At 39.7% G+C, this 15,282-nt stretch overlaps 1 protein-coding gene across 2 annotated transcripts in view; it reads right to left on the reverse strand.

The window, feature by feature from the left end:
- CHCHD6 (coiled-coil-helix-coiled-coil-helix domain containing 6) overlaps window positions 1–15,282 on the reverse strand; it is a 360,080-nt gene that overhangs the window by 138,681 nt on the left and 206,117 nt on the right. For both annotated transcript variants that reach the window (XM_074340468.1, XM_088797872.1), the window contains exon 5: window positions 2,725–2,808. In XM_074340468.1, coding sequence (XP_074196569.1) covers window positions 2,725–2,808 — 84 coding nt within the window. The remainder of the gene's footprint in view (window positions 1–2,724; window positions 2,809–15,282) is intronic.

A 15,282-nucleotide genomic window follows, 5' to 3' on the forward strand; every position in this document is an offset into this window, starting at 1 on the left:
GACTTGAAACAGAATCCCCAATACCACTGTACACTCGAGAGTGGAGCCAGTACTCACTGGGCACCTAGCATCTGCAAATACTTTTGCAGATGTTACCATGTCTAATGCCCCCATCAACTCCCTGAAGAAGGCAGGAGTTGTCTCCACTTTACAGATCAAGAAACTGAGATGTGAGGAGGTGTAAGGGCTGCAGAGCGCAGTGATACAGAGCTGCATGCAGGCCCAGATCTATCGTTAACCAGTGCTGCCCTCAGATTCATAGCTTGTGTGTGTGAATACCATGTCTGGGATGTGCTTCCAGGTGCCATAAGACCCTCACAAGGCCCCTGTGCCCCCAGCAGCTCACTGCTCTCTGTGGTGAAACAGAAAACACTACTCAAAAAGATTACAAAGCACAGGAGCCCTACAAAATATGATTTCCACTCTCAAGAATAATCATCTAGGGAATAAATACTGCAGCACAAAAGGGTCAAGAAGTCTCCTCCCCCTCGAAAATGAGTCTGAATTCTGTGTGGGCTTTGCCTACCTGGCAAGCACAATGGGCCAGCACTCCAGGCTAGTGTTCTCTAGGTGAAAGGACAGCAGGGTTCCAGTCGGGAGGCCAGCGGATGCACAGAGGCTCCTCCTAGAGCCTAGGCCTGTGCCGCCCCTATTCCAAACTTCTTTCACCTGTGACCAAACATCCACCTATGTGGCGTAGTCGAGGATGATTCAGCATCTGTTACAAGTTTCCCCCTGAACAGTTTTCCACCATCAATTTCTAAACTTAAAAGGAAATGGAAACAAAAAAAAGGAAAGGAGCTTGATGATTGGAAGGCCCTGAAGCTATGTGTACAGAAGCTGAAATGTCAAGGTCTGAGAGTATTCAACAAATGAAAGCAGAATTATATAAAAGCAACAGCTAATAAAAGAGATTGTTAGATTCTGTGTTTCCATCCTCCCAGCCATTACAGGAATAAAATTATCCACAGAGAAAATGGAAAACTTTTTTCAAAACTGATACAATTAAGGCTCTGATTGCACTTCCTTGATCCCCTTTCTCCAGCTTCCCTCCACTCCCCACCTCCCTCACCAATCTCCAGTTATTGGGATGTTGGAGATACCTTCCTTCTTTGTATTATCACCAGCAAAATGCTAGTGTTTAAGAGTCAGAAAGGAGGTCTCTTGCACCTCCTTTAGGAAGCATTCAGTAACTGTTCACAATCATGTAGGTAAACCTCATTCAAAACAAAAAGCCTCCATCTTCACACACAAGGAGTTTGGACTTCACTTTATGATGAGTGGGGAAGACCAGATGAGAAAGAAGGGCTCATCCGAGACACTGTCCTTTCCTACAGCAAAGCAGATAACTGGTTTTAAGGAGGAGAACTAGAGTAGAGATGAGAGAGGAAAGTGACAAGGGGAAAACAGATTTTAGGTAAGAAAAAATGCTGTGAGGCTACTTCCCTTCCACCCCAAACAGACACATGCACACATGCTTCTAGGAGCCAAATGCAGGGAAGAAAATGCAAGAGGAGCCCAGCAGGAGACCACAAAATTGCACAGATAATTAAAAAAAAAATCTGTGCTGATGAACATATGGGCAATTGTGATAATTAGAGCTATGGCTGGTGGAATTTTTTCACCCTTTTCCGGGATCTCAAATCACAATTTTTGTCATTACAGCTATAGTTACACCTGGGCAGGAGGCTGTTCCAGGAAATATTTGCTTGTTAAGGGCCACCTCTGTAGGCAGCTCGGGGTACCCTGCCAATCCTGGGACCACAGGCTGTCACCATCAGTACGTACTTCTTGTTCACATCACAGTTCTGGCCATCCCATAAACACCCCAAAGAGGGTGGACAGGAGAGGGTGTCCATGGAGCAGGGAGGAACCTCCCTCCTGTCCCCACTGCCTAGAAATCTAGAAATCCACGTTTCTGCCAGGCTCTGGTGTGGCATGCCACAGGAGAAAACCCCTATGAAAATCAAGCCCCTCAAGCAAACTGTCAATTTCAAAGCTCTAAACCGTGACAAACGATTCTTGAAGATTTGCCTGCAATAAACTGATGGCTTGGGTTGCTTGGCATGCTGTCTCAGGCAGGAGGGAAAACAATTTTTTTTACCCTCCCAAACGTCCCCTCCCACGTTTTAAGTCGTTTCTTTGAGAAATCTGTCATGATCAACAAATTAACCCTCCTACAAAAGTAGGCAAGTTAACAAATGAATTTTCAAGAATTGTTGTTGGCTTAAGAAAATGGAAAGATGATGTGTCTCTGAGTCTCATTCATTTCAAAGACTTATCCTTAGAAAAGTAGTGTGTGTAGCCTGGTGCACTTTGATCTCCCTGACTTCCAGGAGAAAATCAATAATACAACTTTAATATATTTGTATATCAAGACTTCACACTATTATTATTTTTATCCAATGCAGCTTAACTATAAAAGTGAGAAAGGTATACTGGGTCTCAGCACCGCCCTGTGGTGAAATGATATTTTTCTAAAATTGAACAATAACAGAGCCAGCCACATTCAACAAAAAGCGGGCCAATTAAAAAGCAATTATCTCTGTGATTGCAACTCATTGAAAGATTGGGGATATGGTGCTTCCTGTGGAGTACAGGAGGGTGTGTCCACAGGGTGACTGGCTTTTGGGGCGAATGGGCACTGAAGCCTGTGGGCTCCTCTCTCTTCAATGGTGTCTTTAGGACCTGGCTCCCCAAAAGGCAGCCAAGCCCCAGCCTTACCTTCTTCTCAATGTGCTCCAGTTGTTCTTTATAGAAGATGTCACGGTGTCTCAGCTCTGCCTCTTGGCTCTCCAGCTCCCTGGCCTAGTTGGAAGAGAACAAAGCCCATGTTAACCAGAAACAGTGGAGCTGGGCTGGGGCTGCAGGGAGAAACCCATGATGATTTCTGCTCACAGCGACATTAATAATGAGAAGAATAGTGATAATGAAAAACCGATTCTATGCCAGATCGCTTACATATCTTGTGTTTAACTTTCACCACAAGCCGTCTAGGTAGGTCATCGCTACAGCCATTTCGCAGATGACAAGCACTAACATTTACTGAATGCTCTCTATGTGCCAAGTACTGGTCCAAGTGGTTCCCACTGGTTCTTTCATTTGACCTTCACAATTTCTCCAAAACGTAGGCAGGATTGTGATCCCTTGTTATAGATGAAGAAACAGAAGGGCTGAGTGATCATCCCAAAGCTCACAGCTACACGGGAGGGGCAGGGGTTTGGATCTCAGCACACGCAGGGCCTCGCCAAGGAGCTGCACTGCCTTGAGGCCACACGGTCCAGAAGGGCCAGAGCTATTCTCTGGCCATGGGGTCCTCACACATGGCACCACACCAAGCCACTGACACACACTAAGCTGTAAAAGGCAGGGATGCCAAAATGCCCTTCTTCTGGTGAGGCAAACTCCCTGCCTCAGGTGTCAGGGATCTGAAAGGTGAGCAGCATCAGAACCGCAGAATCCTAGAGCTAGAGGGGACAGCTGCTGCCTTACCCACCTGATGGGGAACAAGCAGAAGTGCTGGCACACACAGCCAGGACCCTCTCTCACCACCACACATATGCGGAGAGTCTTGGTGAACCAGGACACGCAGTGTGGGACCAGCAGACCTGGGGCTGAATCAACCCCACCCTTAACTAGCTGGGTGACCTCAAATAATTTCCTAACTCACGTGTAATACATACATGGAATGGAAGTGTCTCACAGGACTGTGCAGAGGTTAAGAAAAAACCCACAGACAAGGGCATGGACACTGCAGGCCATCACAGTGGTCACCGAAGGAACAGCTGCATTACGGCAAAGCAGAGGCTTAGAACTGGAGAACGGCTTGGTGCTTGTACCAGAAATAATGCCATCGGCTCGCCGTCTGCCCTCTGCTAAGGGCTGAGAGTACTCCTTGTGTGTGGGGACAGAGCCAGGAGTCCAGTTTCCAGGCTCTCGGCCTCACGTGGAAAGGTGCTGGCTCAGGTAGTAAATGGCCATCAACTGTGATTGGATGGCCATCAGCTGTGGCTAGTTGGCCGTCAGCTGTAAGCAGTGAGCCACTGGCCACTAATATAACTGCTGAGGCTACACTAGCAGAAAATGGGAGCTAGCAAGAAGATGGTGGCTGAGTTAGCAAGTGCGGATTACAGTTAGCACGGCGGATTGCAGCTAGCAAGTGAGGTTGGTTGGCAGAGACAAATGGACGGTGGGTAGCAGATTGTGTGGCTCCTGCTTCCTCTGTCTCCAACCCAGCCATCAGTGAGACTATAGTGGTATGACTCCCCTACCTATGGCTCCGTGGGTGTTCCTTTTTGGCCTCACCATACCCTGCGTTCTTATGTGGGGAGCAGGACCAGAGGCCCCGCAGGCCTCCCTGCATGACATTGTGTCACTTAATTCTCATGACCCCACCTCAATGACTGAGGTGGACCATGAACCTAAGTCAGTGTGACTCTTGAGTTCTGTGGTTCTTCCTTCAAATGACACTACGGTACCAGCCATGGGTTTGAACTGTTCGAAAACACCACGTAGAACAAGAATCCGTATTTTTGAACGTTTATTTCCTTGACAATGCTACCGCCCTTGGCATGAACTCTTTCTGAAACCCCAACGGGGGTGGGAGTGAGGGGTAATGAGGAGCCGATCACACGACATGCCTGAGGAAATGCTTGGGTTTAGAGGACCACACTGATCCCAGGAAAACGCCAGGCCAACAAGGGCTTGGCAATAGGCTGACCACCTGAGAATCAAGTTCTAATACCAGCTCGACCACTGAGTGGCATATAAGTTCGAGCAAGCTGCTAGCCTTTTCATGTATATTTTCTCCTTACCTGTAGAATGGAGAAAGGAGTAGTAACTTGGCTCCTGAGGCAGCTGTAGAATATCTAAAAATGCCAAGAAGGCTTCTGGTAAGCCTGTGGAATGCCAACACTTCAAAAAAGCTAAATACAAACAGTGAGACTGAATGCTGGGGATCTCTCACAGGATTCTTCAAAGCACGATGCTGAGGCGTATCCCAGGAAGGAGAGCACGGCTAACCTGTGCTGGATTCTCAGCAGCCAGCACTTAACCATTAACTATCCCTGGTGCGATCAGACGCTGGGCTGATACAATGAATGAGATACAAACACCTGCAGGCACTTGATGATTTGATTTTTTGAATGAAAGCGGGCATCAGACAACACTGGTCACTCTACATAGCTGCTGCAGTCCAGTATCTGCTTCCCAGCACTCACAACAGGCCATGCAGCAGGAATCTCTCAATATGACCATGAAATCAGGGAGGAAGAGACAGGTTTCAGTGACTGAGTCAGTAATTGTCTATCATGTGCCAGATACTATCATAAAGGGGCTGGAGACACAAAAGAGAAAAGAGAGAGAGTTTCTGCTCCCATGGAGCGTAGATCCCAGTGGGAGAGACAAATGTATGAGCAGATAAATCAGATAATTTCAGAAGAGGTATGTGCTGGAGAGACCACAGACAGAATAACTTGTGGGGTAGCAGGTTGCTATTTTCTCTAAGGAGATTTCCAAAACAATCTTCTGGGGGAAAAACACTGAATAAAGTATGTTGTCTCCAATACAAAGGTAAAATGTTACCATTACGAAGATCTTCTCAGAGGATTACAGTCTTTGAATTGGGGATTGAAAGGAATCTTTAGTGATTTTGCCAAGGAGTTCCTCCAGTCAAGAGAGCACAGTGAGTTCACACTTGGATGCATCTACTCTGCTCCAAACACATAGCAAGGGCAGATAAGAAATAAGAACACAACACCAAAAAGACATGGCCAGGTTCAAAAATAAGATAAAATGTCCAACAAAATAGAAATGCAAAGCAGTAGGTGAGGCTGAAGCCAAAAGAGGCAACTGGAACAAACCCTGCTCCACAGAGGCGGGGGGATGGAGCCAGGTTTGTCACCCAGAGCCTAGAGCTCTCCTAGAATAGGAAGCTGATGAAAAAATTCCTCAAGACTCCCATGTAGGGCATGCTTTTCAGTTTGCTTGAACCTAGGTTCAGCCCAGAGCCCATGGACGCAGCCGGAACAAATGAACCAAGCACCCCTGGCTCAGGTCCCTGCTCTACAGCACCACCAGGACCACTGTGGAAAAAGGCCTCCAAAGGCCACAATCACACCTGGCCCTGCACTTGGGTGCAGGTGTAGGCAACCACAAAAATGCTGCACATGGAGAAAAGAAATGAAGGAAAAAACAAAGCGAAGCAAAACAAAGCAAATATCAAAATTTCTACTCAAAACAAGCCTACACACTAATCCCAAATATGTGCAGAAATGTAATGCTTAGCAGGACTACCAATAAAATCAGCAATTGGAATATGAGTACACTCTAGATTAAATTTATTTTATGAGACATTATAACCAAAAATTTAAAAAAAAATTTATTATGCAAAAATTTAAACACAATACAGGATAATATAATAAAACCCCAGATAGCCATCACTAAGCTCCAAAAATTACAAACTAAAGGAAATCTTGTTTTACCTATACTCCACACCTTCTCCCTACCCCCAAATTTCTTACAGCAGATCATTTCATCTGTACCTACTTCAATGTATTTGTCTAAAAGATATGGACTTTTATTTTCCTAAACAGAATGATATTACCATTGCATACCAAAATAATAATAATATTTTTAACATCATCAAATATTCAGCCAGTGTTAAAATTTCCAACTGATAAAAGATCTTTGAAATATATATTTTAGGTGTTCTAAAGATATGTGAATGACTTCTGATTAAAAAAGAAGAAATTATGAACTTGGAACAGGCAAACCCCAAACCAGGTAAATGTTATAAATTTAGATTTCTTCAAAGTGAAAAATAAAATGGACAGGACAAACCCTAAGCTGAGGGCAGTAAGAGAGCAATTAGCACACTAATATAGTACAGCCAGAATGCTGCAATGAAACACAAAGACAAAAAGTATGAAAGAGGAGTCTGTCATTCTTGACTGTTATTTCAGAAGAATAGCATGGCAGAGATAGCAGAGGAAGAGAAAGTGGAGGAAGAAGAGAAGGGAAGGAGAAGAGGGGAAGGAGGAGGAGGACAGATGTTAGAGCAGAAGGCAAGTTAGAGGAAGGGGAGTGTGGGGAGGATTAAGATGAAGATGAGGTGGGAGAGAGCAAGAGATAAGGAGAAAGATGGGGAGGTTGGAGGAAAACGAGGGGAGGAGGAGGAGAGGGTGTAAACAGAAAACAATTCAAATGATAGGAATTAGTATATCAGTTACATAATAAATATGTAGTAGGCCAAGTGCAGGGCCAGGTAAGATGGACCCCATTGATCCTCCTGATATCCATGCTATGGTGCAATGCCCCGCCCCCCTTGAATATGGGCTGCGCCTAGTGACTAACTTCTGAGGCATAGAATATGGCAAAAGTGATAGGATGTCACTTTCTAATTGCCAAAGACAGTGATTTCTGTCTTGCTCACACTCTATCCCTCGCTCTCTCTTGCTTGCTCACATTGATGGAGACACCTGTATGGTAAGGAACTGAGCCAGTAATGAACTAAATCCTGCCACATGAGGAAACATGGAAGTGGAGCCTCCCTGAGCTGAGTCCTTACATAAGACCATGGCCAGACAGCACCACAAGGGTAGCCAAGCTAGACCGACAACCCTGACCTACAGAAACTGTGAGAAAATACACACTTATTGTTTTAAACCACTGAATGTTATAATCTGTTATTTAGCAACAGGCAACTAATACAAAATGTGAATCAATTAATCTCACTCTTAAAAGTAAAAAGATTATCACTTTGGATAAAAGAAAGAAAAAGAAAATCCAACTATATTCTACTTAAAGGAGTCTCAATCCCCCATACTAGTGGCCTTACAGAACAAAAGAAAACCCTTCACTGGTAAATACAGACTGTAATGTCTACTATTTTGTTTACACAAAAGGTTGAGCACTCAAACTAAGATTTTAAAACACACATACAAGAACAAAAAAGTAATGACCTACCCTAAAAAAAAAAAATACTAGAACCAGATGTAGCAATGCACAGATGTTAGAATTAACACATAGGGACTTTAAAATAATTCTGATTAATGTGTTAAAGAATCTAGTAAAAAATGGTAGATACCATGTGTAAAGAGATGGAGAATTTCCACAGGGAAATGGACACTATCTGGCCCCCATTATTTATGATAAAAAATCAGCTGTTGATTTTATTGAGGGTCCCTTTTATGTGGTAAGTTACTTTTCTCTTGCTGCTTTCAAAATTCCCTCTTTGACTTTGGCCTTACGGTTTATGACATGCCTAGCTTGGATCTCTTTGAAATCTCCTTGCACACATCCCTACACATATATGTAGCATTCTAGATTCCCAGGAATATGTCAGAGCTTTTCAAAGCTTTCTATAGACATCTCATTCTCTAGCTCTTCTTTTTAAGCTTTTGGGTTACCCTCTTGTTTGCCTGAACTGTTACCCACCTCCTCAGGCAGCTGTGATGCTCAGCAATTGCCTCTGATTATTCTGAAAAAAGACCCCTGGGAAAAGGCTGTTTCCAATGGACAACGTCTGACTCATGTCAAATAAAGACAGCCTTTCAAGTGGGGTCTTCCACAGAACCAGCAGATAGGAAAGATACTGGCAGCTCTCTAGGAATGGGGCTTTGAGTAACTCAAGTCCTTTTCTGCCCTGTCCAGTGATTGCCAGGCTGCTGGTCTTTATTTACAATGATTGAGGCTGATGGTTTTTCAGATTACTGCTTAGTAATGTTCAGAGTTCTGAAAAAAATAGATTCTGACCATTTTCATTGCTTTTATGGGAGAGGCTTTTCAGAGGTTCTTATTCTGCCATTTTCACTGACACCACCTAAAACTATAAAATAGAATCAAACAGAAATGCTAGAAATAAATTTCTAACATGGTATGACATGAAATCATGGGTTTATTAGCAGACCGGACAGAGCAGAGGAAAGAATCAACTTGAAAACAAATCATTAGAAATTATTTAAATTGAAACACAAAGAAACAAAGCATGAAAAATAAAATAGAACAGGGCACCCAATATCTATAGGACAATATTAAAAGATATAGCACTAAACTATTGTCTGTGTCTGAGTTTTTGTTTCTCATTTGTTTGTCTTATTCTTTTGTTGTTTTTGGTTTATATACCCCATATCAGTGAAATCATATGGTTCTCTGCTTTTTCTGTCTGACTTATTTCACTTAGCATTACACTCTCAAGATCCATCCATGTTGTCACAAATGTTCCTATAACATCTTTACCAGAGGGTAAGGGGGGTGGGGGGAGTGAGAGATGAGGGTAAGGGGGATCAAATATATGGTGATGGAAGGAGAACTGACTCTGGGTGGTGAACACACAATGGGATTTATAGATGATGTAATACAGAATTGTACACCTGAAATCTATGTAATTTTACTAACAATTGTCACCCCAATAAATAAATAAATAAATAAATGGAGGGAATAATAAAAAAAAGATACAGCATACATTTAGTTGAAGAAGAGAAAAATGGGACAAAAGGATGAAGAGATAAAGGATAAGAATTTTCCAAAATTAACTAAAGACAAAGAATAACAGATCTGAGAAGTTCAGAAAATTCCCAAGCTGGATGCTTTTGTAAAGTTCTTAAATAATTCTTGAAGTAATGGGATTTTTTTGAAACAGACTGTTGTAAGTTTTTTAAAAAGTAATTTCTAGAGCAACCACTAAAAAAAATGACAAAAAACGTAGAAATTAAAAGTCAATGGAGGAGATAAAATAGAATTCTAAAATATATTGATTCATCTCAACCCCCTACCCCCCAAAAAACCTACAAGAAAGTAGCAACAGAGAAACAAAAAACAGACGGAACAAACAGAAATTACAAGGTGTGATCAAACAATAGGGTGAATGTTTAAATAAAATAAAAAAAACTCTACAGTAAAAGATACATTGCCATTAATCCCTCTCAAAACACTCCCCCTCACTTCAAAAACACTTATCCCATCGTTATTGCCACTTTCTGAAGCCCTCTTTTATAAGTGTCTTTAGTTGCGCTTTCGTGGCTGCCTTGATGTCCTGAATCAATTCAAAACGTTTACCTTTCATGGTCATTTTGACTTTGGGGAAGAGCCAGAAGTCGCATGATGCCAGATCTGGTGAATTAGGGGGATGAAGACACACTGTAATGTTTTTATTTGACAGAAATTGCCATATACCACAAGTGATGTGTGACACAGAACATTATCATGATGGAGGATGATTTACAGCACACTTTAAAACACACCTTCTCTCAACTGTAGCTCACACCAGACTGACTGCACCAAACAAGTTGAAACTTGTCATACACTGTTACTAAGGTTTGACACACCACTTCCCATATTGAAGATCCCTGCCTTTCTGTTGGATGGCACTCAGCAGCAGCATTCACTGTATTTTTTTATCATACCTCATAAATATCAAGATAATAAATTTAAATCCAATCACATCAATAATGACATTAAATATAAACAGACTTAACCCCCTGTATTAGTGTCCTATTGCTGTTTTAAGAAATTACCGAAAACTTAATGGCTTACAACAACACAAATTTATTCTCTTAATAGTTGTAGAGGTCAAAAGTCTCAAATAGATCTTATTTGGCAAAAATCATGATGTTGGCGGGGCTGTATCCTTCTGGATGCTCTAGAGAAGAATCTAACCTATTCCCTTACTTGTTTAAGCTTCTAGAGGCTGCCTGCATTTCTTGGCTCATGGCCCCACATCACCCAGACCTCTGTTACTATCATCACTTCTCCTCTGTCATTCCATCTCCGTCTTTCACTAATAAGGACCCTTGAGATTACATTGGACCCTCTTGGATAATAGAGAATAATATCTCCATTACATATCCTTAACTTAGTCACATCTGCAAAGCACCTTTTACCATGTAGAAGAACATATTCACAAGTTCTGGGGATTAGGATGTGGACATCTTTGGGGAGGCAATTATTCTGCCTACCATACCCCCAATGACAAGGCAAAACTCTAACTATATATTATTGATAAGAAATACATTTTAAATATAAAGACAAACAGGTTTTTTAAAAAGGAAAAAGATATATTGTGTGAACACTAAGTGTAAGAAAACTGGCATAGATATATTAAAATTAGATAAAGGATAATTCAAAAAAAAATTACCAGATATAAAGAGGGGCAGTTCATAATCATAAAAGAGACAATTATTCAATAAGAAATAACAATTCTATATGTGTATGTACCTAATAACAAAATTCCCAAATACATAAAGCAAATTTGACAAACTAAAGAATTTAAACAAATCCACAATCTTACTTGAAAACTTTAACCTCTCTCTCTCAAAATATTGACTGTGCTACTAGACAAAAAACAAAAAAATCAACAAGGATATGGAAGATATGAAAAATATTTTCATCCAACATGACTTAACTGACATTTCCAGAATACTACATCTAACAACTGCAGAATACACATTCTTCCTAAGAGAACATGGAATAGTCATGAGATAGTCTATATCCTGGCTTACAAGAGATGAAACAAATGAAACCAAGTAACTATCTTCTATGACCATAAAAGCATTAAATTAGAAATTGATAACAGTAGAACACCTAGAAAAATCCTCAAATGTTCAGAAATTAAACATATTACTAAATAGTCCATGATTCCTAACCAGGAGGAAAATTAGTCCTTAAAGAGACTTGGAAATGACAGAGAAGATGGAATTAGCAGATGAGAACTTTAAAATAGCTATTATAAATATGTTCAAGGATTTAAAGAAAAATGTGAACATAATGAGATAAATGGTAACTACCACAAAGAACCAAGTAGAATTTTGAGAGCTGAAAAGTAAAATATTTGAAATGAAAGGCTGAAAATGTGAATGCTACCTCAGTGACCTGTGGAATAATTACCAACTGGTAATACATATGTAACTGGATTCCTGGGGAAGGGAGATGGTAGTGGGAAAGTATTTGAATATTTGAAAAACCATGAATGAAAAGTTCCTATATGTGTTAAAAAGTATAAATCCACAGATCCAAGAAGTTTGGCAAAATAACCAATAAATACAATATGATGAATGCTATAATAGAAACATACAAACTGTATACCTACAATGTTTTAAGAATATATAATTTTCCTTGATTTACAAAACAATCCAAAGTAAGCAAAACAAAAAAACCTTACCCTAAAGAATTTCACTGTCCATACGCCTTCACTGATTAAGTCTATCAATTATGTAAGGAAGAAATCATACCATTTCTATGCAAACGCTTTCAGCAAATAGAGGAGGGAACACTTTCCAACTCATTTTATGAGTCTATTATAATAGCAAACATGACACTGGCATTACAAGAAATGTGCAAACCCATATCACTCAAAGAAAAGAGAAGATCTAAAAATCCTTTTAAAAAATCAGCAAATCAATTCTATCAATACGTAAACCAGATAACACCCCAGGATCAAATGTCAGGAGTCTAAGGTGCTTTAACATACAACTATCAATCAACATACTCATCACATTAACAAATGAAAGGAGGAAAATTATATGATCCTTTCAAATAGATGCAGGAAAAGCATGACAAATTACAACAAGCATTTCTGAAAAAAACAAAACAAAACACTTCCAGTAAACCAGTAATGGAAGGAAATTTCCTTAACTTGATGAAGACCATGGACAGAAAACCTATAGATATCATAATTATTGGTGAAATACTGAACGCTTATCTCCTAAGATTGTAGGAAAAAAGTTAATAATGATTTATAAGATTTGAATAATGAAATCTACAAGATTGATCTAATAAACATATTTCTAGAATCTCTACTGCCAAAAGGAGCATTTACATTCTTTTTTGAGTTAAGTGGGACATTTGCAAAAATCAATCATTCTTTTAGATTACACTTACAAAAATAAACAAACAAATTTCAATGTATCAATATCACAGAAAACTTCTCTGATGAAAACATAATTAAATTACAAATCAATAATTAAAAAGATGATTAAAAACGGGCTTGGTAATATGCCTTCCTAAATAACTCGCAGGCTATGAGAAAATAATACTAGAAATTTCAAAATTAGAAGAATGAAAGTTCTACATTAAAAATATATGTAACATAGCTAATGAGGTATCTGAGAGGTAAGTTAATGGCCTTAAGTCCTTTATTTTTAAGGAATGGGACAAATAAAAAGAATCCTCATTTCACATATGAATAAAGTCTGACTCAGATTAAGTGACTTGTACAAGATCACGCAGATGTAGAGCTATGAACACAGGTTTCCCAACTCCCAGTTCACCAACCTCACAATATTTTAGGACCTGAACTATGGTTTGATAATGTAAAATTACTGCTTGATCATCAAACTGGATGCCTCTAAAATCATGTATTATAACAGTACTTCTCAAATGTTTAAAGCACATTTGAATCATCTGGGATTTTGATAAAATACGGATTCTGAATTATAGGTCTGGGATGGACCAAAGATTACTCATTTCTAACAAGCTGCTAGGTAAGGTCACTTTAAGTAGCAAGGCACTAGATCACACGTACAGAAAGATAAATGATGGTTATAATGACATCTCAAAGACCCCGCAAGATCTATGATGAGTCTAAATTATGTTCACACAACTCTTCCTTTACATTAATAACAATGTATTCTAATTTTAAAAGATGATAGAGTAGTAGTTTAACAGAGCAGGCTTTAGAGTTAGAAAAAAAACTAGATTTGAATACTAGGTCTGCCAGTTTTCTAGTGACCTTGGTCCAGTCAGAATTTCTATAAGCTTCAGTTTCCTAATCTGTATAATGGGGAGATTAATACTACCTATATTTCATGAGGTTGTGAAGTTAAATGAGATTATGCACATAAAGCATTGAATGCAGTATCTGGTACACTGTAGTTTTTAAAAAATAAATGGGAGCCAAGAATGATTACCATGATATTAAAAGGGTTATTGATAAACATTCAACCAGAAAATATACCGAATTCATAACCATAATGGATAGCAGATTTTTAAGGTAAAAAGAAAAATCTCAAAGACAAATATAACCTTGAGATTATCTGAGATAATCTCTGCCCTTTAACTGATACCATGATGCTCTGAGATGCTACATCAACTTTCCTCTCATATAGGCAAGTATCAGTGTTCATATACCATAAACACACCCTTTTAAAATCTACACTTCAGTGGTTTTTAGTATATGCATTAGGTTGTGTAACCATCACCACCATCTAATTCCAGAATATTTTCATCACCCCAAAAAGACACTCTGTGTCCCTTAGCAGTCATTCCTCATTTTCCCCATACCCACCCTCTAAATGTCCAAATGGGTAAAAAAATGTAATATATCCACACAATGGAATATATTCAAACATAAAAATTACTGAAGCACTGATACACGCTACAACATGGATGAACCTTGAAAACATGCTAAATGAAAGAAGTCAGACACAAAAGGCCACATATTATATGATTCCACTTACATAAAATATCCAGAATATAAAATAATCCATAGAGATTAAAAAGCAGAGTAGTGGTTTCCAAGGGCTGGGGGAGGGGAGAATGTGGACTGACTACTAGGGGTACCAGGTTTCTTTTTGGGATGATGAAAATGTTCTAAGCTTAGATTGTGGTGATGAATGCACAATGCAGTGAATATACTACAAATCACTGAATTGTATACTTTAAATGGGTGATTTTTTTAAAAGTGCAGCACCCACCCGACACTATACACAGTTGTTGCAATATTATTGACTATTTTTCCTATGCTGTACTTTACATCCCCATGACTATTTTGTAACTACAAATTTGTATTTCTTAATCCTTTCACCTTGGTGAAAAAGTTAAATGGGTAGTTTTATGGTATATGAATTATATATCAATAAAGATGTTAAAGAATACATAGGATTACAAAGGAAACCAATTATACTGAAATAAAGTTATCAAAATGTTAAGAAAAAAAAAAAAAGACTTGAGGTTGGGAGACCAGTTAGAAGGCCAATGCAGTAAACCAGGTTAGAGAAGATGGCGAGGACCTGAAAAGAGGCTGGTGGGGGTGGGAAAAAAGCGTCCCACAGAAGATTGCCTAATAAATGCAAGGATGGAGGCAGGGAAACACAATGACTACCCCAGGTTCCTGGCCTGAAAATGGGAAACAATATCCACCTGGATTGTGAAGACAGATGACAGAGCACCTGTACTTCCATGTGTCATCTGTACATAGCTACATATATTCACACAGTGAACGTGGTATTTAGCACATGAATATGCTCACATAAACTGCTGAGTATTGCCAGATACCAGCTTGCACTG

Source organism: Rhinolophus sinicus, chromosome 4 (assembly GCF_057876585.1).
Source record: "Rhinolophus sinicus isolate RSI-liver-muscle chromosome 4, RSI-T2T, whole genome shotgun sequence".
Taxonomy (NCBI): domain Eukaryota; kingdom Metazoa; phylum Chordata; class Mammalia; order Chiroptera; family Rhinolophidae; genus Rhinolophus; species Rhinolophus sinicus.